This window comes from Patagioenas fasciata, chromosome 8 (genome assembly GCF_037038585.1).
Source record: "Patagioenas fasciata isolate bPatFas1 chromosome 8, bPatFas1.hap1, whole genome shotgun sequence".
NCBI lineage: Eukaryota > Metazoa > Chordata > Aves > Columbiformes > Columbidae > Patagioenas > Patagioenas fasciata.
Genome location: NC_092527.1, coordinates 26184025 through 26209791, shown reverse-complemented (window position 1 = coordinate 26209791; position 25767 = coordinate 26184025). Strand labels below are relative to the sequence as shown.

General features: G+C 36.9%; 1 protein-coding gene across 5 annotated transcripts in view; it reads right to left on the bottom strand.

Annotated features, from left to right (window-relative positions):
* IDE (insulin degrading enzyme) overlaps positions 1 to 25697 on the bottom strand; it is a 65424-nt gene extending 39727 nt beyond the window's left edge. The window contains exons 1-11 of one of the 5 annotated variants that reach the window (XM_065842851.2): positions 25591 to 25697; positions 14949 to 15133; positions 13344 to 13551; positions 12359 to 12528; positions 9174 to 9296; positions 6630 to 6742; positions 6037 to 6199; positions 5476 to 5568; positions 4844 to 4935; positions 3140 to 3220; positions 163 to 266 (exon numbers count right to left, since the gene is read on the bottom strand). In XM_065842851.2, the coding sequence (XP_065698923.1) occupies positions 163 to 266; positions 3140 to 3220; positions 4844 to 4935; positions 5476 to 5568; positions 6037 to 6199; positions 6630 to 6742; positions 9174 to 9296; positions 12359 to 12528; positions 13344 to 13551; positions 14949 to 15108 (1307 nt within the window). In that variant the 5' untranslated portion in view covers positions 15109 to 15133; positions 25591 to 25697. Of the gene's footprint in view, positions 1 to 162; positions 267 to 3139; positions 3221 to 4843; positions 4936 to 5475; positions 5569 to 6036; positions 6200 to 6629; positions 6743 to 9173; positions 9297 to 12358; positions 12529 to 13343; positions 13552 to 14948; positions 15134 to 20381; positions 20484 to 23438; positions 23589 to 25241; positions 25507 to 25590 lie in introns of those variants that run through there. The other 4 variants (XM_065842852.2, XM_065842850.2, XM_071812009.1 and 1 more) reach the window with 4 other exon arrangements.
* Between the last annotated feature and the right edge of the window lie 70 nt (positions 25698 to 25767).

Sequence of the window (25767 nt, the reverse complement as noted above, 5' to 3'; positions counted from 1 at the left end):
TAAATGAATATATAAGACAGATTGTGTTACAAACACAGTGGATTCATGCACAAACTTTCACAATAATTTCAGAAGGTTGAAATATATAAACTCTAGAAATATCTGAACTGCCCCACTGCCCTTTTATATCCGAAACTGCCTGAAAATTGCAGTTTAACTTACCGAACATTTTCTGGTCTCAATTTATCCAGTACCATCTCTATTAAATCAGGCCTGAATTCTTCAAGTAAATATTCAGCAGCCAAAACTTCTTCTATAGGATAATACTAAAAAACAAAGCCCAGAAATATATAGATTAACTAAACAAAAACTACACAGGAAAAAACTACTTTTTTGGAAAGAAATAAAAGTGTACACTTCTGGCCACTAAATCTGTATTACCTTGGTAATTTCAAATTAGAAGTGCATAGATGTCTTAAAATCTCTCTCGTAAAACTGAACAAGATGGAGTAATACTCTAACTATGCAATCATATTTCTCCTATATTGGATAATTTTATATCCTGCATATTACCATTTTTTTTACCTTGAAATATTTTATGTCTCAATATAAAAAGTCACCCACCTTTAAATAATGTTTTGAATTACTAAAATAAAAATAACATGGTAAATGCTGACCCCTGGAGGATATTTTTGAAGAGCAAAGAACACTAAGTACTGACTAGAGTGCATACCGGAAAAACAAAACATAACAAAGAAAAAAAACAAAATGAAACACACAATAACACACTAAGTTGTTTAGGATTCTCTAGGAATTCAATTTTTATTTACAGTAATTTAAAGGAAAGTATATTTCAATTATCTAAAAGTACAATACAAATTTACATAATTTTAATTCTTTTTTTTTTTTAGGATCAAACTGAAAATCTCTTATGGTACACCACAATTTAAGAAGAAAAAACAGTTAAGCTTCCTCTGAATATAAGTGTGGTTGACAGGAAAATTTTGTTGACAAACACCTGTTTACCAAGGAAAAAATATCAGGTGACTTAAGCACCAAGTACTTGCAGTTTGCCAAACAGGTACACTTTTTTTGACCAGAATTATTATAAAATGGCTTCTGATTTACATGCATTATACAAAAAACTACAGTGGAATGAATTCCAGAACATAGAGTAATTCACACAAAGGATTTTGGAAAAGAGAAGGGAGGCCATGGACAACCAAGGACAACAAACCAAACCTGTCTTACAAAAAATTCCAATGTGAATGCTGAAGATCCAGAATTTGAAAGGTCTCTTCAAAAGGGTTAATCATACACTACAGTATGCTCATTAAACTACATTCTGCATAAATGGCTAAGCAGACTAAGCAACCTCAATGGGAAATTTTAAGTAATCTAGGCACTTCTAACCTGAAATCACCAAGGCAATACAAATTTAGCAACTAGAAGTATACACTTTATTTCCTTCACAAACACAGGCCACAATCTACCCAACAACCAGAACTGAAAACCACATTTATTTGGTTACTTTGCTGTTTTTGTATTGCTTGAGCAGAAGGGTTGGACAAGATAACCTCCAGAGGTCCAGTCCAACCTGAACCATTTTGTGATTCTGTGATTACTTTTCAGTAAGGTCAGAGCATAATGCAACTAAACCAGACTAAAACTACAAACTAAAACTACTAAAACATTCAACAATTTGGTTAAAATGAAATGTTTTAAATGATACAATTAAGGACACAAAACAAAAGGAAAAGGGTACTGCAAACCAAGAGCAACTACCTGGAAAACATCAAGCCTATATGACAAATATGAAATTTAATTTGGCAGTAAGGCCTTAGTGGTGACTCTTTAGACCAGCACAAATGTGCTCTAAAGATGATCCTTTGTTTTGTTGAATAAAAAGGTTTTTAAAATCCTTTTGCTAAATACGTAACAACTTATGACATTACATTTACTCATGCTAACTTAAACACAGGTTCTTCTCCAACTTAAGAAAATCAGTTACTATCTGTAAGCATATGAGATCACCAAACAACAGTTCTAGTTTGGTTAATTCAAAGTATAAACTTAGTGTGACTCAGAGACAATAAAGAGAACAAGAAAAGTTCAAGCAACTAACAGCAGAATCAGAATTACCATTCATGCTGCAAAGCACAGCAAAAGAAAAGCAGTGAAAGGAGACAAGTTCTGAAGCAACACCCTGCTCTTTGGAACACTGCTGCCAACTTCCTGGCCTGATTTTTGGAAACAGCAATTGGAACTGGGAATGATCCAACAAATACAGACCACTGAAAGACTGTTTCAAAAGTCTGTTTGTAAAAAAGGTTTTATGCATGTGACAGAACAAAAAGCAAGAGACAACATCTCAAATAGGAGCTCCTTTAATTATCCATTTATATGTTTTCAGTTAAGTCTAATGCTTTTTAGTAAACAGAAAGACAATTCTACAATTAAAGATTTTAGACTTTACTAATTAAAGGCAAAGGAGCATTAACAGGAATTCCTGCAAAGAAACCAAAAATGCCTCTGAGTAGATGTAGACATTAGCTGTGCAATGGAAAATAGTTGCTGTGTATCAAAGATAGATGAATTTCACTAGACAAAAAATTTTCTGCCTAAATCTTCCCTCAGTGCACAATGAGGGAATGGAATTTTGCAAGAAGCATAAAGACCAAGTATAAAGCCATATGACAATGCTTTCAGTACCAATATGTAACCACATTAGCAGAGTCAAACATCTATAATTTTCTGTCTTAATACAAACATTTCTGCTTACTGCAATATTTCAACATTGTTAACTATGGAAGCATTTAGAAACACAGCGCTTGTGTTTACAATAAAGCATTCTTTATCTAACATTTCCCTAGAGAACATTTAGCTATCAGGTAGATACAGAATGACAAGGTATGTACATCTTAAGAAACACTACAATAGATCAAATAGCAACTCCAATTATAAAATCAGTTCTACCAAGTATTGAAGTTGTAGAGAGTGAAGGAAATGGGACTTCCTGACTGCCAAAACTAAGATCTGTGCAGCATATTAACTTCATAAGCTCAAGAAGTGTGAACAACCTTCGCATATACCTGTGTTTATTAGGAGTTATAATCAAACATACTAAGTGCCTATCATATTGTAAACAAAACAAAACCAAACAAAAACCCAAACAACAAGCAAACCCCCACACACTTACATGCAACATTCCTGCAAGCTTTGATGTGTAACCTCGTGGTCGTTCTTTATCTTTAAATCTGAATGCCACGGCATTTAGATCCTAGGGAATAATGTAGAAAGGGTTGAAAAGCATGTATTAAAGACAATTTTAAGAATAATTATGGGCTACTGAATTCCTTTTATAAAAAAGAAAGGAAGAAGTTTCGTTGTATCCGTTTCATAGTTGTTAGACAGGTACCTAAGACAAAATTTTTCGGTAATACTCAATTCGCACAAAACTCACAAGGAATTTCAGATAGTCTCACAATGTGAAGTGTCATACATGTCTTGTAAGTCCTGTTCATCATTAGAGATCTGTCCCACAGCTCATATATTTAAATTTCCTGATAATTTGAACACACATCAACTTTGATACAACTAACGCATAGTGTTCCAGTGCAATGTTTGTTGTATGTTAATGAACTGAAGCCTTTCCCTTTTTAGTTCTTTTTTTCCAGCCAGACAAAAATTAATTTTCCACACATGAAATGTATGTTTCTTTATGCTGTCTTAGCCACAGAAATAGAACATATCATTCTTAGAATAGAATGGCATGGATGAATTAAAGAGATTTAAGACTATAAAGCAAATTAAAAGGACAGTCCATCCTTCTGTGAAACAGTGCAGAGTCTGGTTAACTCAACAATTCAGCTGGAAAATGAACTCAAAAGAAGATACTTTCCAAATTAGTTTGCCAGCTCTTCTGATACCTCACAGCCTCAGGAGTGCTGGGGCTGATACAAAAGGAGCAAGGGAAAGACACAAGGATGAGACGGGAGGATGAAACTACCTCTTTCAGATCTTGTATTTGCTTACAATGAAAGCGAAACAATTCTATCGGGACTTTTAGCAGATGGTAAAGGAACTTCTTTTACAGGTATACAATGTCAAAATGCAAGAAACAAAGTTAATGCATCCGCAGAATTTCTATGCTTAGAAGAGTCTGGACAGTTCTCACCAAATAAAGCTAAGATGGAACAAAAAAATCTCTAGCCAAGTATTTGTAGTAAACCAATTAGACTATACATATAAATAAAGCTGGTTTTATTTAACACTTGCACTGAAAAGTGCAGTACTATTTAATTCTAATAGGGTACTTTACATTTTTGCTCTGTGCACACTGAACCACACAGAATTACAAGCAGCATGAACAGTTCAGCAAAGACTGAAGTGTACAGCCAAAGTACTCCACCATGAAAAGCTTTAGTTCACGCCTCAAAGAGGTGAGAAAACAAACAGCAGATTAAATGTCCTACTGCCTTTACAATCTCAACTACACAATTTGACACATAAAAGAAGAGAGAGGTAGAATAACAGCCATTTCAACTTCAGGTTCAGTGTTATCCCTCACAGCAAGTGCTTGTTCCCCCTCTAGCTTCAGTGAGGACTACAGAAGGTTATGCAAAACCCTTGCAGACAGAATAAGATGCTTATTCCTCCACCTTGATTATGCTATCATAAAATATCAACTCATAGCTCTAGAGAAGCATTTCATATTCACATTAAGACATTATATTCTCAATGTACTTGTCATTCGTGTCATGTTGCACCTTCAAAATTAATGAACGTAATCACCATGCAATTACTAAAGACTATTTCCACAGACAAGAAATCTATTTCTACTTATAATTCAAAAATTTATAAGAATACAACCACCGCAGATCTCAAGTACCACTCACTGTACCTTGCACTCTTGGAAAACCCATTCTTGAGGTCCTTCCGTACGTAGTTTTTGAATATACTGAAACATGTGCAAAATAATATCTTCAACGTGCACTGGAAAGAAAAAAATACTGGCTTAGTAATTCACCCAGTTCTGCACAAAATAAAAATTATGAATAACACATATATGTAAGGTTTTATTTTGAATTACACCCTAATACATCAAGATATTTAACTACATATGCAATCCCACAGGCAAAGTTTAAAATATTTTTCTGAGACACGAATTTAAAGTAAGTGTAAGCTAATTCTGAGAACTGCATTGAACATCTTACATTAAGATACTGATTTATAATATGATTTAACTCAGGTCTAAAGAGTATGAATAAGAACCCAAAGGGATTAACAGCTTTTCTTTTAAAGAAATTTAGTTTAAAGTATTTAATTAAATACTTTAACACAACCTCAAATAAGTTGGTTTCTTATGTTAGATGAAGTGTGTTAGGATACTGAGAGGATCTAAACACAGAAGAATAACCGGTTAATTAAAATTAATCAGCTTTCAAGCTATAAACACAATTAGTCTCTTTGGATACAAACGCAAACCCATCAGATCAGGAATAACATGGAATGCAGACATAGTGATTCACTTACGAAGTCCTTCCTCTGTCAAGTCCACATTAATGATGAAAAACATGAAACCTCTTGCGCCTTCCTTCTGTCCTCCAACAAGAGTGTTTACCCATCCTATGAAATTAAAATAAAACACATCACATAATCATATTTGTAACAATTTATGCTACTTTTTGTACGATTCAGCAACATTAAATTACTTTCACTGTTTGGAACACAGCGATATAAAGAAAAATAGGGAAATACACACTCTTGCAGTCTTCCAGACACTAAGGGACCTGACAGTATTCTCTAAGTCAGTGACAGAGACAAGATCGTTATGTCAAAGTTCCAAAAACTCTCTAAATTTGGGTACATGAAGGAGAGCACAAGAAATAATAGCTTCAATAGTCAACAGCGCCCATTATTGATTTTTACCCACCTCAGAAACAAAAATGAAGTGCAAAATTACTTACAACTCAAACTACTCAGTTGGAGGTTTTAAACTTAATATACAGAGGTCAATTTTAAGTGAAAAATAGCTAAGCTTTAAAACATTGTGTAATAAATTACTTTTTCATTCTTTACCTTTAAAGAACTTACCTTTGGCTTTAAGCTCTGATAAAAGACTCCCCGGGCCTTCATGCCCAATCAGGTGACCAAGGTAATGGCCAGGGTTTGATTTATAGTACTTCTGAAGGTCTGGTATAGGAAATGTGACATAAAGATTTCTAATATCCTTAATAGGTACCACTTTGTAAAGTTGCTGGGGAGGGAAACAAAGAGATCCATAAACAAAAGGAAACTCACATTATTTTATTCATCTCAAGAGCACATACCATGTTCCCTTCACATACACACATTTTATCACAAACGTATCAACAAAATCTTGAGAGTAAAGGTATATAACCTAGCTATATAACTTAGGGCACCACTTTAGCCATTCCTGACGCAAACAAAAAGAGAATTAATTATCTCGATTGCTTACAGCTGCAACCAAATGTAGAACCTTTACTATAAACTATACAAAACTATACTACACTCAGCATGGAAAGGTGGGTGGAAAACTAAGAGAAAAAACGAAACTTAACAGGGTCACTGATAGAAAAGTAATGAAGTGCAAAATGTATTAGTGAAACACCAAACATGTCATTTAAAGTATACATTCCTAATGGAAGATGTATCTCTATACATACCCGAAGATGTTCTTCTTGGAAAGGATGTTCAGGAAACTCTGGTATAGGGACATTTTTATTCTCTACTTCTGAAAATAACTTTACCACTAAGCAGGTCAGTTCATCCAAGGACTCTTGAATAAAGAAACATTGGAAAAAACAATTATTACGTGATGATTCTGGCAAATTTTTATTTTTTAATATTCTTTGAGGGAGACATGAATTATACATAAAAGTAGTTTTAATGGTATTATGATTATTAATTTCAGAAAGAAAACCTATACTAATACTTAAGTTTTGAACTACAATGTGCTATAAGCACCATGCTTATTAAAGGAAGGCTTCAACCATGATCAAAATGAATTCTGTAACCAGAAAAAAAATCTTTAAATATCTTTAGCTGGAAATCTTTAGCTTAAGGGACATGGAACTACAGCTGCAAATTTTCCTGAGCTAAAGCATCTTAGCCAAAACTTTGATTTCCTTCAGCCTCCGCTCACCTCCAGTACTTCATGTACACTGTGAGCCAGGGTCATCTGCCCTCACTGCCCCAAAATTTCACACACATGTGACCTGTTCAAGCACTTCTACTTTGACAACCGTTCTATTTCAGTCTGTGACTCTAGCACTCTCCAAAAATGAGAGGAAGACCATTTGCGGAAAGAATTTGATGCTGTGCATGAATTCACCTAAATTGACCTACACTGGTTTTGTTGAAATAACACCTTCAAAATAGCTATCGGCTTAAAGAAATGCATTTTGGAGCATATCTCAAAGTGAGACTAAGATAAGGAAGACTCATCCATCAAGTTTTTTAGTACAGGACTTTCAAAGGTGGGTATTGAAGAAAAAAACAGTCATCTCTTAGATGTCTCAAAGTACAACCTTAATCCTTGAAAGCCTTCAAAAAGCAGTCACCTTGTCAGTCAGAACAATCCCACTCAGATTTAGGAAGCAGAATCCTGCCCAACGTAAGTGTGCTCCTACACTACACACTGACAGAACCACGCAGGGAAAAAATACAAAACCAAAACCAATGCAAACCAAGATGTCACTGCACAATAAAATTCTGTGAACTGCGTGTACTTCTATTAAAGACCACTATTTTGTATCCACATCAGCAAAATACACCGTCACTTAAGCTTTACAACTACACTGAGAGTTTACTCCAGGACAGATTTCCAGTCACCATGGTGATTCTTACTGAAAAAGTTTCCATTTAAAAGTCTGTTTGTGAACTGCTGTACTAAAGCTGTTCTATGACTACTCAGTGAACTTTGCTTTCCATTAGATTAAAAAATTAATTTGATTTTAGCAAACTTTAGAGTATCTATTACTGTTTACTAGAGAAATCGTATTCTGAGTCCCCTACCAATTTTACTGACTGTTTTTTTAATTAGTTTTACATTACATATATAAAGTGGTGGGGAAATAAGAGAATTACTAGGCTGCATACAACTTTAGACATCCATTTATTTCTGAACACACAAGCGCAGAGAGATCCTGGGTGACCTGCAGTGTGCAACTCAACATATTTTTGTGTTAGAGAATTTCTATTTATTTATTTATGTATTAATTAGTAGCACTGCTACATTGATAGCAAGGTATTCAAGCAGTTTTCTGCAGTTTGCTTTTTAAGGATGGAGTTCCTGAAAATTAAAAAGAAAAAAAAAATCAAGAAGAATGCAGAACTTGCAAATTTTCAAATTTGATGCTAGAGGCAAGCCCTCCAACAGCCACATCAGTCACTAATACAAAGCCTTCTGGAAAGCAACTGCATAGCTCTGCTTGAACAAATAACAGAGTGAGAAAGGGTATGCATCTTTTCAGGGAAAACAAGATGGCACTTCTGTCCAAATAGCATCTCACTATCACAGTGACAACTGTACATTTTGTTAATCAGTTTCCTACTCAGCATCCTGTTAATACATAGTTGTAAAGGAAGATTTCACTTTGCTAATGAATTTTATTCTGTTCATACTCACCATCTGAGCATTATTGTAAAACACCATATAAATACCAGTCTGCCAGCATATTTTCAAAAGCAAACAGTTTTCAACACACTGTTATTAAGCTTTTGGCAAACCAATGTAAAATATCATCTCAACTGTGAAAGATTTTAAACAGTTAGAACCTCTAAAGTTAATTCAGAGATAAACTGAAGTAAAGACTTTTAATCTAAATGGTAGGTTAGGTTTATGCTTTGAGAATACAGAAATTTTTGTAGTGGAAATACAAGTCTAAAATACGAAAACAATATCAAAAGCCCTCCCAACATCTGAAACCAGACAGGTGTTCGTCTTCATAAGACAAGCATACAATGACAGCAACTGCTGACTTGATCACAGATTTTAAATTTTCAGTTTATTTTTTCTACTGAAACCTTATAAATTTATACATTGCAAGTTGCTTTGGAGACTTCACTAAACATAATTTTATGTTCGGTCAGACTGCACAAGCTTCACTTTTTTCCCTCCTGTAAATTTTCAGACACTTGTACACACTTCATTTTCTTCAAACATAAATACATGTAAAGTCTTATTCAATCAACAGAATAAAACTCACCTCTTCCTAAGACACAAATAGCCATTAAATTTGATGAATAATAAGTAGAATGGAACTTCAATAGCTCTTGTCTTACATCTATTCCTTCTTTGGTTGGTCTAGTTTCCAGAGTGAGTTTGTTCCCTGGAACATTAAAAAAAAGTTAACAATACTTGATGTTTATGAATTTACAAATCAAAAAGAAAAATATAAATTAATAAATCTGTTTTCCTCCAAATGTACAGTAATTTAAAAAATAATTACTATGCACAATAAGTAAACTGGACCAATACTGTCTCAGCCTATCAGAGAAAATAAATACTTACATTCTCAATCTGCACAGTCCTAAGAAAATGAAGACATTTCAGTCTTTCAAATTAATCTTTTTAATTTGAATGGCTTATTTAAAAGCAATGCAAGTAAGCCCACGCTCTAATTCAGAAGAACATTCTCCTTTGGCATATTTGTAGTAGGTTTTCTGCCATACACACACTCCTGTCATAGGGACCATTGTGTGAAATTACTTGTGCCAATACGTACCACAAATTATAGCCTAGTATATTAAATGAAATAAATAATTACTAATTCATAAACATGATTTGTAATCATGACTGTTCAGCTTCTGCTTCACAAACAGTTGAGCTGTTGCTGCAGTAATGGACCAGGACTAGAGAGAAAGAGAACTACAACTCTCCCCACATAAGCAGAGGATACCAAACTCTCTCCATTAAGTTATCCTCCTGTTAATTAGTGCAATCTTTTCATCAACATCAAACTTTCAATAATTTACTCTAAGGACATCCTCCACATTTCTAGTCAAAGCAGAACTAGTAAAGTAAAACAACAGAAGAATTAAGAGTCTACGAAGAGCACACTGGATTTTAATCAATGTCATGTCCCATTACTACATGGACACACAAAATGGTCAACAGAATCTACAGACCAGAACTGCAAACTAATACTCTTATCTGTTAACTTCGAGAACAGTAACTCCCTTAAACCACAACCAGACCCGACAAAGAAGAGAACAAGCGATGAAGAGGAAGAATAAGGCAAGAAATATAGCAGAGAAGCTGACTTGTGTGTTTATAGGCAAAAAAGCAAGAAAAGACTGTGAGAGCATGCCCACTATGCCTACATGCCCAAGTGCACAAATCCTACAGTCATCGATATAAGTTAATACAAATCGATGAGGCAAAATTAGCTAAATAACGTAAGACAAGTATACTGTCCAGATGTTTGGTGATTAGATATAAGTCTAATTACAACAGCAGCAGTCAACAAATCAACATAGATAGGCTGACTGAAGCAACATATTGCTTTAATTTTCAAAGTTCACATGTGAGTAAAAAAAAAAAAGGATTCTTAATGACACTTAAAAACGATAATGACGGTAATGCATTTAAAATATTTTGTCTATATTTCTCACCAGATACAGACAAATGAAATGCAGAAGTGTTAGATAACCTACTGTGTTCATTCCAACAGAATGAATACATAGGTTAAAATAAAAACAAATAAAGGAAAAGCTTTAGCTCAGTAACTGTGCTGTTACAGTAATAGAGCACATTAAGAGGCAACAGTCAGAAGACACCTTGTAGGAATATGCAGATGTAGGAATATGGACATTAGATAGTGCAAAAGTGACCTGAAGCATCAAATGGAGTCATTCCTGGATTCTGCTAGATGAACAATATCTCAGCTGGTCAAAACAAAACAATAAGAAGGATGCCAACTGCAATTGTCGCGAAAACCGTATCATAGTTGTCATCTCTTTGGGTAAATAAAAACCACTAAAACTAGGCTATATTTCTGCAAAGTCAGATCTACAGGAAGGTTATGTACTTTAATTTAATTTTGGAATCAGAGCTTAATCTAAGAAAAAGTGCGTTCAACTATTGCTATTGAATTTGAGCACATTTCAGGTATCCTCCCCAGGAAAGTATTTCATTTGTGTCATCTATAAAACCTTCTCAAATTGTAGAAAACTATTTCTGCAACTTCCACTTATGTTTTCTAAGCACCACATAGAAATTAAATAATCTCCTCAGTAGCACAGATTGTGGACAGTAGTTTGCATGCTTGCCTACTTATCAATATGTATTTCCCAAGACTTTATTTTCAAACATTCCTGTTTGGAGAATGCAGTTATAGTTCCCTTGTTTGAGACAGCCTCTCATTAGGGGTGAGCAGAGTAACACATTCTCTTGTAGCAGCTGGCTACCAGCCCCTCAACTATGCCCTCCTTCACCAGGTGCAAAAATATTATTCCATTTCTTGAGACAGAGGAAGAAAATCAGTCCTTAAAGCCCATTATCTGCCCTCCCACCACCCTACAGTAACCAATATTTGATCGACTATTCATCCAGCAAACTGATCCAGCCACAAAATACATGATTGCTCGAGGATTAAAGAGTGCAGTGCATTAATTAATAGTCCTGTTACTTTGATAGTTTCAAAAATAAATTCATGTAGAAAATAACTTACATGAAAACAGACAAAATCCAAACATTGAAACTTTCGCCAAAGCATCAAACATTTGCGGTTTTGACCATAACCATGGTATCTTACTTTAACGCTTTTTAAATTGAGGTTTTGGGGTGTGTTTTTTTTTTTTTTTTTAACTGTTACTAATCATTCTGCAAATAATAAAGCCTGAAAAAAAACTACAGCCATAAGACTGGAATTTATCCAAGACTGTTTTATCTATCCATCTACTACTGTCCTGCTTTATGCTTAAGATTTTGTTCTTGTATTTTTACTCAATAATTTTCACATTACTTTGCTGATCTTTCTGATTCGACCTAGTGACCATCATCTAGTCCTTATGCAATAAGGACAATTTAGCAAAAAGAGCATGTGGCTAACTACAATTTAAACACCCTTCATTCACTTTGCTATGCATGAAGACTTAACAGTACCAAATCATGACAAATCCAGTAATTGGAAAGCAGTGTTCACTGCAGTAATTATCAGAATCATAAAGGCTGCTTCATCACTGTACTGCAAGTCTTGGATCACTCTGTTTCCTGTTTTAGTCTAGTTCTGTTTGGTCTATGATGTGGAAAATGTGATAAAGCACCATAATAAACATGTATGGAGAAGAAAAAGGGGAATTGTTTCAGTCTGTCTTTAACAATTTTACGTAGACAATACTACTATGTCACACAGAACTCCAATGAATAGATAATTATATTCTCACAAACCTGTTCCAAATTTACTGAAGGGATGATTGGGGTTTCCAGTAGCTTTCTCCAATTGAAACAACCTCCAGGCATCATTCATCAGATTCTTCTCATGCTCAGAATCAACAGCATTCACTTCCCTGTCTTTGCAGCTTTCATCAAACAAAGGGCACAGGAAAAACTGGGCAAATCTAAACAGAAAAATTTGTATTCCAGTCAAGAGTACTGTACATAAATGGTAAGAGAAAAGTATGAAGTTTGGTACCTCCTGAAAACAGCTGAATATATTATTTTTTTAATACAGAACTTACAAATTCTGTAACCATTTTTACACCGATTCACTATTTCTCAATTTCTTCATCTATAAATACAGACAACAACATATTATCATATAAAATACTACAAGGATCAAGGACCTTGCCTCATAATTCTTATACTGAAAGTTTCTACTGTTTTGAATTCTAGCTGCAAGAGGTTCTTAATCTCACAAATCAAATCAGTCCTGTCAGACACCCAGGGAAAATCCAAAGGGAAAATCCACTCTTTACCTCAATTACTACACACCTTTCAATTTCTGTCCCCTTCCACAAAAGGCAGAGATTTCAGTTAGTTCCCTTCAATAAAGGCATCCTAATATATTTCTAAGCTTCATCCTTCCTTTACTATCAATGAAATACAGATCCTATGGGAAGTACAGTTTTGACTACATGATCAGTGTATTTGCACAATGCATAAATTCATGATCATTCTGCACCCCACATTTAAAAAAAAAAAAATTCAGCATAAACACAACCTTTGAACTTCAAAAAATCTGCCTCGGTGAAGAACTCTGCTAGCTGAAAAACTCTGAGCAAAACTTTGGAACTTAAAAACATCTGGTATCAGTTTTAACAAAAGATAGTGTTCTAACCCTTTCTTTAATATCATGATAAAACTATCAAAACATTTTTACACAATTTCAAATTCCACCTATACAAGAAAAAATAGGTATTAAAAAGGTGTTTACCTGTCTAGTGCACCTTCTAGATGTTCATGTGACACATCGAAGTAATAGTTGGTATGTTCTCCGCTTGTGAAAGCATTTGAGCTCCCGGCATGCTCACTAAGAAACTGGCTATACTCATTCTCTTTTGGATATTTCTTGGTTCCCAGGAACAGCATATGCTCACAAAAATGACTAAGCCCAGCAATGTTGGGGGGATCAGACAACGATCCTGCAGGAGGAAAAACTTCATGTAACTCTTCATAAAAAGTAATACTAAAGCTTTAAGTCTTTAAAAGTGCTTTATATTCCAATATGTTGCCTCAGGCAATTATATCAATTCTGTAGATGTAAGCAGACATTTGTGCAGCTATTGTCAACTAAACTCGATCTTTAAAAAAAAAAAAAAAAATTAGAATGAGCAACTGAACCAATTAGTGTTTGAAATCGCCTCTCCGCATCAGCCCACAATGCCTTACAGAGACAATTTTTCAATTGAAGTCCATGACTCATAATCTGTAAAGACCTGGCAGATCACAATGTTCTGACTTCTATATCTTGACTTTTAATAACTGCTCTGTGTTAAAAGGCAGCAATTGCTAACCACAATCAAGGAGGTATTTATCCTGTGGTTTATAGGATGAGTGATAACCTGTAATTGTCTAAACACAAACATGATGACCAGCTAGTAGGTGTAAAGGCAGACAGATCAAAAGACAATCATGATGTGCAAGAATGAAAGCCAGAAACATGGAAGTCTGAGTCTGGCAGTCCTGCTTTGGAGTGTACAATGATGTGCCATGGGACAGTAGAGACAAAGGCAACTGATAGATCTCCTCCAGTACACGTGCAGGAACTGGATGCTGCAGTTGCCTATTACTGTCATAGTTCCTAACGAATCCACATTTAGGATGCTCTGAACTAGATAATGATTTGGGACAGCCACCTCCATAAAAATCCAGAATTTTTCAAAGTTACTTTACTACTTCTGTCCTAACAACAGCAGCAAGAGTTCCCAACTCCAAACATGGCAAGAGGATACTTAGTTAATGTGTGTGTGCATCATCATTTCCAAGGAACTGAGGAACTACCCAAGCTTGAGAAATACCCCCCATATAACAAAAAGGTTCCAGTATTCCAAAGAATCAAAGTAACTGCCTTCCCCTTCTATTTCCAGTATTTCTGTTTGCACACTTGAGCACCATCGGAGTTAGGGAGTGCCTTTCCAACTCCTCCAGCACTACAGCATTTTCTCACCTCTACAAATCAACAACTTAACATGGGAAAAAAAAAAAGTCTAACATGACAGATGGAGCTGTCTGAAATAATTGCAGTCGCATCCACCCCTTTCTTTCTGCTTACAAAAGATCTTTCATAACACAAAACTTAATAGTTAAAAGAAGTCTTTCTACTGACTGAGCTACACTTGAGTAAACACTGAGTACAATAAGAGAATTTAATTAACTCTAATAATTTTCAACTTGATGTGTAAGAGAATTTAACTCTAAATTACAATGACAGGCGAGGCTGCCAATTACATACCACTCCTCTCAATCTATTTGCAATTAGTATACCTAAATTTAAAGTATTTCTATTAATGACATAATGAACACAACATGCATTAAATACCTATGTGCACATCAAGCGCTGCTGAAGACTTGTCTGTGGTGGGGTCACTAATGAGAAGAGCTTTAATGCCATTTGCCAATTCCAGTCCACGATATTCTCGTTTATCCTCAGGTGATTTTATAATTTTGTTTGTTATTCTCTTAATAGCTGGATTGTTCATTGTGTTGTTTGTCTCTTTCTGAAGCCTTAAAGAAAACAAAATAAATTTCAGTTACTATTTTTACTTAAGCCCCGCTTATATTTTAACACTATGTTAGACAATACTGGGTGAAACTGACAGCAAGAAATTTAGTTTCGCACAAAACTCATAGAACTGGCCTGGAAGTTCAGATCCTGAGTGATATTGCTGTTAAAAAACAAAAACAAAACACACACACACACACAACAAACAAAACCACACCCAAAGACCAATCAACATGATAAAATTGTAGATCATGTAATTGAATGTTTCGAGTTTCATATCACAGGTAATTAAAAAAAAAACTTAGTAAGGAAACATCCCCTTATTCAATTATGACAAGAGTGAAATGAAATGAGGCATACATTGCTACCTCAAGTATACTTGCAGGCTTCAGGAAAGCATTTAATGTGTCTGAGTTGGTGGCTATATTATGATTGTTGTAACTTTGTGATTGTCAGAGAAACAAAATTTTACTAATAAGCCACTGGATTTGTACACTAAAGCAAAAAGGGTGACACCATTTACAATATTGCCATAAAAATACAAACACACTGCAAAATTGCCATGATAAACAGGAATAGACTGTCTCACATGTTTAAACTTATACTATTAGTTTAACAGACATGCTACAAAACATACTTCTTCAACGGCACCATTTTGAAACGCTAAGAAACTAAGTATGATTCTTAAATTCTAAACTCTGGTTATGTAATTTTTTTAAAATGCCAAGTGAAAAGGCAGGACATTCATACCTGGATATCTGGGGAGGTGGAGTGGAACCACTTGGCTGTATGTTGAAGAACAAACAAACGAAGCAACCAATCAATAGAAAAAACCCCAAACAAACCACACATGCAAAAAGCAAACTCCAAAAACAGGAAATCAGAGCATTATGGTCTGAGCAAATCACGTGGTGCCTTCCTGTATGTAACAGCCATTGAACCGTAACCCTGTTTTACACAAAGGGTTTTATAACAGGGCCTGTTATAAAGATGTAGCACCAACCAAACTCAAGTCTTTTGCCGTGGTGAAATGTTGCTTGACATACTGCCTAGTAACTTACTACATCAGCTTCAGTAGTCAGTGGTGAGCTAATTCCACTTACAAAGAAAAGCAGATGCCAGTCTAACTTCCCACCACAACACATACATAGAGGCAGGAGAAATTTTGTGTGGCCCTGTCAATTATCATACGGAAAACAAGGAGTTTCACAGTATTTACTTTTCCATTTTCAGGTTGTACCATTCAAGGAACTTCACCCAATTTTTAAGACTACATGCAAGCTTTAAGACCATACAGGATGTGGATCATGAAGGACTGCACAGTTCTCAACACTGTTTCACGTCTTCAGTCATGACATTTTAACTAACTCTATATAGAGAAAAAACTGCATACTCAACATTGCCAGATACACAAACAACAACTTCGGAAAATCTGCTTATATATTTTATTTACAGTTTGAAATTACAAATGAAAAAGGGAGTCAGCTAATAAAAATCTCCATCCTAAAAATACTGTATCATTCTCAAAATGGGAAGCAGTTCCATGAGCTACTGTCACTCCGGATTATCTCCTTCTCACTTACTCATGTGATTCTAAAACATAAAAACAACAGTCAACTTAAAGCCAGCAAATGCACAGCCATCAGTGTTGGTTTCAAATACTATAATGAGACTGATAAAGAGCTCTCATTATAAGGTTTCTGAACACAACGTCTACACTAGAAGCAGTGAAAAACAGTGTTTCACAAACAGAAAATTAAGATTTTACCTGTAGCAGAGTGAAAGTTTGCGTAAGACTGGATTTATGCTTAAGGAAGGAGGTACATATCTAAACTAGAGAAGATATCATTGAAAAAAAAAATCACAAACAACAAAATAAAAAACAACACCAAACCAAACAACAGTAAAGTAAGCGTTAGATCTCTGAAGAAGTAAAAGAAGTAAAAATATTACTTTGGAACTTCTAAATAGACTTAAGTTATAACGCACCCTTATAAGAAAGAAAGCAAAATTACAAACAGGAATTATAATCCAAATTAAAAAAATAAAAGTACTGAGTACAGAAAGCATCCACGAATAATCAGAATCTGAATGCCTCTAAGCAAGAGCCGTAAACAACATGAAGCAACTTTTTAAAATGTGTAGCTCAATGCCTTTTAGAAGGAAACACTTCTACTACTAAAACATGGTTCTCACACTACAAATTACTTAGAAGAGGTACAGTTAAATGTAATCACTAAACAGTAACTGAAATAATGAATTTAAATTTACATGTCTACACTCTCATTTAAACCTGTAATTTATCCACTGGTTTAACTCTTTACTTTAGCTAAACCTGCTTGAGTGTATCTATGGACTTCATTCATCTGAAAAAAAATGCAGATACTATTCAAAAACAAAGGATACTCCAAGTACAGCACTATCTATGTTTCTCTGCATCAACAGCACTGTTATAATCCATGCTTATGATTGAAAAAATGCCTCCTTGTTCAATGTTCAGAGTCCTGAGTAGAAATACTTTGCTAAAAATACTGTGTAAAATTTATCAAATTAGAAGATATATTAGCTTTCATAGATGAAAATCAATAACTAAACTGTTCTTAATTGTATTTCACTTGAACACAATTTTATTGGACTGACAAATATAAGTATGTAGGGGAGCAATGAGGTCCCTGAATCTCCTGATTTCACATCTGCTAAGGAACACCTATCACATAGTTTTCAGCTAAAATATTTAATCTCATTAAGATACTAGTTGCTAATCAAAGATGCATATATACTATAAACTTCTCCAGGGTTTTTTTTTTAATGTTATACAATTTCCTTGTCATCTGATATCTCCTTGTTATTTCTACACCACATCATTAAGCCACAGAACTTTACTGTTTGTTCAGATGACTCATCTTTCCAATGTGATTCATCAAATTATGCAGCTTCTGTGAAATCTTAAGAGATTTCAATTGATGTCTTGTGAAGCTGTACACCTCCACTTCATCTTATTATCATAGCCTACTTCTGCCTTCCTCATAGACTACCTGCAGCTTGGCAGTCAAATTTCAGTACGGAAAAAACACACAATTTTCAAAAGGTCAAAATCAGTAATTAAGCCTTCAAACCAAGGACTTAGACTCATATCTCTGTCTTCATTGTTATTTCAGTGGGCGTTGTGAATACAACATTCTCTGCAAATGGATTCGCATGATTAACCCAAAACTATTTCCCTGCAAACTAAACTGTAGTACCAGACAACTCATGTAAAAACAAGAGCAGATCAACTATGCAATAATCCTGGAAGGCAACGCATCAAAAGCACAAGACCTACACCTTCTTGCTTAAGTACTGTTCCTCCTGGTGCTGTTACTACAATACAATAGCTAGAAAAGAAAATTTCACTTAAGATAGAGTACTTATACAATGACTCTTTCTTAAGGAGTAGACTGTAAGACATAATATTAAACATTCCTTCATATGATTGCTTTTCCACACAAATTTTAAGTTCTCTAAGTGCAATAGCTTTATAACAATGCTGTGTTCTGTTTTTTCACACAAGAATCCTGGAACAATACAAACCACTTTTTGACAATAGAATTGCTTTTGACTGTAAGCAAGAAAGTAATGGAAACAGAAAGAATTCTACATTTCTTGTAGCTTTTTGAGAAGTAGTTCAATTCCTAAAGTCATGTTCAGACTCTGTGTCAAAGTACATGTGCTACATCTACTTGCTATGCTGTCCTTAAAGTGAGCATTGAATGCTGATGGGCAGTTGCAAAGAAATTCATCCACAAACTAGATGCTATATTTATTGCAGAGCTAATATCCTACAAAAATATCACTAAAAGAAATATTGTCATACTACCTTCACAAAACAGAAGCAATAGAGAAAGACCCAATAAAGCTAAGACAGCAAGACCAAATACAAAGCATTACTGCAACACTGGGGATTCTTTCACTGGCTCAAAAAATACAGGTGGTAAGAAGAAAGAGCTAGAAACAAAAAGATAAAAGAACAGGGGATGTTTGAACCGAGAGTAGTGTCCCTGTTCAATGATTAGGAAACACGAAACATTCTTCCTCCTCATCAAAATTGCTTCATTTGTTACAAGAAAATGGTTAAAACAGACACTGAATTTTACACTACAACACTTTGAAGTAAAATTATATTCTATTCTTTGACACTCTGGTTTTGTAATGATTTCCGGGCAGGCAGTCCCTCAGAACCAGGGAGGCTCTCTGGGGATGCCAAGTTCCACCCGCAAATAGAGTATTACAGAGTGGGATTAAGTGATATACGATTCTGCCTAACTATTCTAGTTTTGAAATTTATTTTAGTAAACTTACTTTAATTAAAAATTCACTATAGTGTAGTCAAATCTAAGTTTGGTGTTTGAACAATTAAAGAACCATATTTGAAAACCAATTAACAGAAACTCCTGAGGGTTGTTTCACCACAAGACTGTAACTAGCTAATAAAAATATGACCCCAAAGCAGAAACTCCAAAGCTCTTTTCAAGATTTTTTTCTGGCATGACACACTGCACATATTTAAGTCAAATGCTCGTGCACAGGTCTGAGCAGGAGGAATGACCATAAACACTAATCAGCTTGAAGTAACCAGATGAAAGACAACAGTTATCAGCTCAGCAGATTATGATGCTTGCTTTCAATTTATATCAGTTGCCTTAAAATTTGGGGTTTGCTTGAAGTTTTTATGCAACTGAACCCAAGTGACTTCTTTGGACACACCTGTGGGTGTTGTGACATACTCACTTTAAGTTTAGACGTGTATATACCAGGATCTGAATTGCTCCTCATTTTCATCTCCTGTTTCATCTGTTCTTTGAATACACTTGGTATGTTATGCAGATTGCAATTCAGTTGTTATTCAAGTTCTGTGTCTTTGAAACTATACAAAAACCACAGTAATGTTCAAACTCACTTGTTCCAAGTTCTGTATTTTATTTATATCCACTTCTCTTCAGCTTTTATTTTTTAAATTCTAAACTTAATTGCCTACCATTTACCAGGGTGAGGTGAAACCTTTGTTCAGCCAAAACGTGTCTCTGCTTTGTCTTGCAAGGGAACTACCACTGATAACTTGCCCTCTGTGATATTTGCTAATCTATCTTGGTTTACAGTTCTTAGTAACGTACATGAAGATTTCTTTAGCTACCAGTCTCTAGAGTGAAAGAAGTGCTGCGTGCTTCGGCAGGCGGCCCAGTGCTGCAGAACTACCAGCCAGAGTTTCCTCACCTCTCTTACAGCGATGACAGCACTGAATTGAGCACTCTGGAGGAGTCCATGAACATCTTCAGCTGTAAGCTCTTGGCTTCACAACAGTAAAATAAAACTCCATTCTTCCACAGATCTTCACCCCTCCTCTTCGTCTCTTGCATCCACCTCTCCTCACAACAGCAGTAGAATTCAATGGCATTATGACATCCTTGTAACAGTGACATTACCAGTAAGTCAACTAACAATCTACCTCCTCTCTTCTTGATTCACCTGTATACTATAATTATTATTTTTTTTAATCTAAACTGTAGGTAGTACAAGTTTTCTCCTAAAAATCAGACAAATGTTTTTACTAAGTCCTGTTACCAACAGTGTAAACAAACAAAAAAAAAAAGAGCAGAGAAAGAGCAACCTCAAAAAAACCAACCAAACAAAGAAACCTACAACTCAGGTGGTCATTCCCATAAAGGATACTTCAAGAGACTACCCATAACTGTTTCAGGTTACAGGTTCATCAGTAGACAAACCTAGTAATCCTTCTTTTACATATTCAGAGATTAAAACAGTTCAGCATCCATAAAGCATCAGTCGTCTGTGAATTTACTTGTCATGAAGCTTGAGGACGTACAAGATCCCAACGCATTCCCGATGCTGATCTAAATAAATCAGATTGCATACATGGGCAGATAGACTGCATAAGTAGATAAACTACTCAAAATGTTAACATGTTTTATGACTTTTAAACTCATCAGGAATTCAGCATACTACTTCATACACAAAAGCCCCAAATACAGAGACTCAAAATGATTTAATCAGTGCTCCCAAGTTACTAAGAACAACAAATTAGGCTAGTTTGAAGATGACAAATATTTGTAATGTTTTGTTATGTAGTTAATTTCGAAGAAATTCTGAAGTCTTGTGCATTTTCAGAACCTCTGTCTGCAGCTTTTTGCCTAATCTGTAACTGACTCAGAGAATTCCCTCCTAACGATGGTTCCCAGGGCAGATGCCTGCCTTGCTCTCATTCCCGAAAGTGTCCAGCTTCTGCAGCTTCTAGATCACAGCAGTAAAACTTGGTCTGCCACAGGTTTCACTGCTACCTTGACAGCATACAGGAATTATCAGTAGCATTAATGACACAATACCAGGCGGGAACTTGGCAAAAACAAGGGGCCTGGTAGTTTCGCATGCAAGATCAGGCCCCAGCTGAGTAACCGGCCCAAGCAGTAAAACGATGTGTGTTTTCAACATCTTTGTGGGGGTCAAACAGTATGGGCTACACAATCAAGACACCATAAAGCTAATTTACTGGCTTAAAATCACATTCCCGAACTTGAGCATTCCAGAGTTTCCAAAGCACTGGGTAAAAAAAGTCAAACAAAAAGGCAGGATTTTATACAATCTGATTTCAGACACACTAATAAAGAATAAGAAGGTTTTTAAAATTTCTAAATTGCTTCAGCTTACTTCTTCTATCTCTTCAAAAATTGCCCCAAGCAATTCAGCAAAATAGACCCTCCAGGATAAACAGGTTTTATCCAGATTCACCAGAAAGAGAAAACAATTTAAGTTCAGTCTTTCCTTAGAACATCTCTCCTTCAATTTTCTACAAGATTGCTGAAAATTAGGCAAATTCCAACAGGGTTTTGAAGACTTTCATTATTTGAAAGATTGGTTCTTTTTAAAATTTAATTAAAATTATCTGGTTTAGTCTTTAGACAATATGATGATACAGGATTTTCAGAATGATTTCACAAACCTGGCATAGCACTTTAGCTTGCATCATTGTTTTCATCAGTGTCAAACTGCATGCTAAGAACAAGACTGATGAGACTAGTTTCTGTGTTACATGACCAGCTGCTTGAAAGTGTACTTTACTAATTTTCTTCAGAAATGTACTCATCAATTCAATTAATTGCTTTCTGCACTGAATACTTGCAAGCCAGTGGTTCTCATTCCCTCTTCCTCAACATCTTTCCACCACCACCCTCAGCCTGCAGGGCTTGGTCCACAACCCAGTGCAGCAGTGATGTCTGTAGCGCATGGCCCTGCACAGGCTGGGAAACAGAAAGCTGGACGCTACAGGAGAGATCTCTGTGTTTTATTCTAACTGTATTTTGATGTGTATTTCATACATTTTATCCACAAGTAGCACATCAGATTGCCCAAGACTCTTTGTAAAGCCAACTCACTTAACACTTTATGCTACCATCTGTCTCATACCCTCAAAAAGAAAAACTTGTGAGATCTGAATTAAAAAAACAAGATGAGACTAAAACTTTAGTTATACTGCATAACAACAAGAAATACACAGAAAGATGAGAGAATTGGCAAGACAATCTGACTTAGCAACAAAACCAAAAAGAACTTTGGGATTCTGAATCATGAAAAGTACTGTAATCACACATTAAAAACAATTGCTTATCTAACACTAGAGCTTTGACATAACCAACAGACCTGTAAAAACGAGCGGTTTACAAGAGTCAGCGGTGTGTTTCAACAAAGGAAGTCCTGGCTGTTTACCTATTTAGTGCTTTAGTTTTTATGAATTTGTACAATTCAATTCTAGTTCTACTGTTAGTGCTGTAAGTAAACTCTCAACTCTACAGGGTTTTTTTTTCATTTAAATTGCTCGGGCAAGCTACAGTTCTGACTCATTCTAAAAACAAGTCGCAGAAGGTCAGATTGAAATAGAAAGCTACAGTGAAGCACCTTTCAAACAAGCTACATCAAAAATCACCTTATTATATATACAGTCCTATCTCATAAGTGTGTTTTAGCAACTTATAAACATCGTAAAGATGCTCATTGACAGACCACACATATACAAATACGAACTGCTGGCACAAAAATAATTAAATCAATTCCTCTACAGGCATCTTTATTACACACTTTTTGATTCCCATCTTATTAAAACATTGATATGTCAAAATTATGAAAGCATCTAATACAATAAAATTAATGTATCAAAAATATCAACCCAACACGAAATTTCTCAAGCGGTCTGACTGTATTTTTAGTAAATCACTTCCACAACAGCCTGCAATGACCCCTAGCTTTGAGCCTAACACCTACCAGTTCAGTGAAACACTGGAGGTAGTAAACTGTTTGTCTCTTCCCTCTTCTTTCTTCTGGACCAAACAGAGTAGGGAACTACTTCTGTGTTCATGTGCAAAATAAGTTACATCCTTGACACTCCGATAAAATTTTCCAAAGGTATCATTTCATCTAAGGGATTAAGCCACAGCCTTACAAGGGACTGAAGACTGAAAGGAGAAAGGGAGCAAAAAACCATGGAAACACACAAATATGAACTCTTCTAGGAACTCCCCAACTAGAACAGATCACCTCAATGCTGTACATGATATGAGAAGGAGGAGGTAAGAAGTTCTAAGCGAGAAATGATCTTGCTATTTGAGGTACAGATTAAGGTTAAAAATTATGAGACAAAAAGTTAAAGCTGAAAAAAGGTGAAAGTATGAACAAAATTCAGAAACTAGGAACATGTAATTGAAAAAATATTCTTAATTTTCACATGTTCACCATCTTAAAAAGAATCATTATGTGAAAGCACTATGCCTGCTCTGCTCTCATTTCATTATTATTTATGCAAATGTTAATTCATACTTAAAATTAAACAGTTTATTAAATCATGGTTGTAGGCAGTATGAAAACACAACAGCCCTACTCACATATATAAAGTTAAGCCCAAATACTGCACATATTCACATGCTCAAAGAGGAGTAATCCAGCAGGGGAAACTACAGCCTGAGAAAAGCACTAGCTTTTACTTTATTACTTTTACAATAATGAAGCATACATAGCAATTATGAACACAATAACAGTGCATCCGACTTTTGACACAGGAGCACTGACGGCATGAGTCATCATAACTCACCGCTTTTTTCCTGAAAGAAGCTACATTTGACGTCTCCTACTTTTGCAGTGTTAAATATGGGTTTTGCTCAAAAGAGAGAAAGAGAAAGAATAACTTCTTTCCCTCACACAGCTCCCTTCCTGGAACAACTTTGCCGAGTTCTTCAGCAGTTCCAATGTGCCCCTCAGGCCAGCCCTGCCAAGCCTGTCGCCTGCTCCTCCCTCGACTGAGGTACTTACTGTCCCCCCTGGAGCTGGTAATACACACACAAACAAGGCACACAAACAAGGCCCACAAACGCCAGCACTAAACAGTTCGTCAAAAACTGAAGAGGCTGCTCCCATCAACTTCGGGTAACTCTGACAGCAGCTTCTTTTCAAACAATTTAAACTTTGGTTTTGTATATTTAAGGCCTAGGAAGACATGGCAAGTTAAGCACCATGAAAACTCCATGAGTTGGGTTTGGCTGTTTTGTGGTTTTTTTTTTTTTCTTTTTTTCTTTTGTTTTTTTAACGGGACGGGGGGAAACCAACAACAAAGCAAGATCACGGGGCAACCAAATCCGCGCCATAGCCGCACGGCTGATGGCCGAACCTGCTTTGTCAAAGGAGGCGCAGGGGAGACATTCGAGCCGGGCAGCCCCTGCACACCGGGCTCCCCGGGCGGGCCCTGCCAGGGGCGGGCAGGGCACAGGCCTTCCCGGCACACGCGGGCCCGCCGCCCCCAGCTCCCCCAGCACTTCCCACCGAGGACTTCGCTGCCGGCCCCGCATTTCCGTGGCTGGGGCTCCCCTGGTTCCCCGCAAACCCGGGGTGAAGCCGCACTCGGGGGAGGGCGGGCATTCCCCCAGCCACACAAGGTGCCCCCGCCCCGGCACCTCTTACACAACACAACCGGGGACAGGAGCGGATCTCTGACCTCACAGCCCATCGCGCAGCGCCAGGACCCGGGAGCCCGCCCAAGACCACCCGCCCCGGCTCCCACCGCCCCAGACACCGTACCCGAGAACGCTGCGCCGCCGGCACTGAAGGAAAAAGCGGGAGGCCGGGGCGGCCCAGGGGCGCGCTAAGCCCAGCAGAGCCCGCCTCAGCACAGGAAGCAGCCACTGCCGCATATCCCGGCCCCGCCGCCAGCGCCCGGCCTCTTCCCGCCGCTGCCGCCCGCCCCGGCCCGGCTCCGCTCTCCTCAGCACACGCCGCTCTTCGGCGCCGCGGCCGGCGGCGGCGCCATCTTCTCCGCCCGCCTCCCCTCGCCGCTTGGCCAATCCCTCCCCAGCGCCCTCGGGGTCCCGTCCGCCCTCCTCGCCCGGCGGGGCCGCCGCCACCGCGCTGGGCCTAGCAGGGCCCGTACCTGAGGGTGCGGGAGACTGCCTGTGCTGCCGGGAGGGCCGGCGCTGCGGCTGGGGAGGGGGCAGGGGGCCTCTGGGAGGAGGCGGAGGCGGTGGAGGGGGTGGGTGGCTGGGCGGGGAGCCGGGGCGACACTCGTCGCGGCGGCGGGGCCGGGGAACCGCTCCCGGCGGAGGCGGAC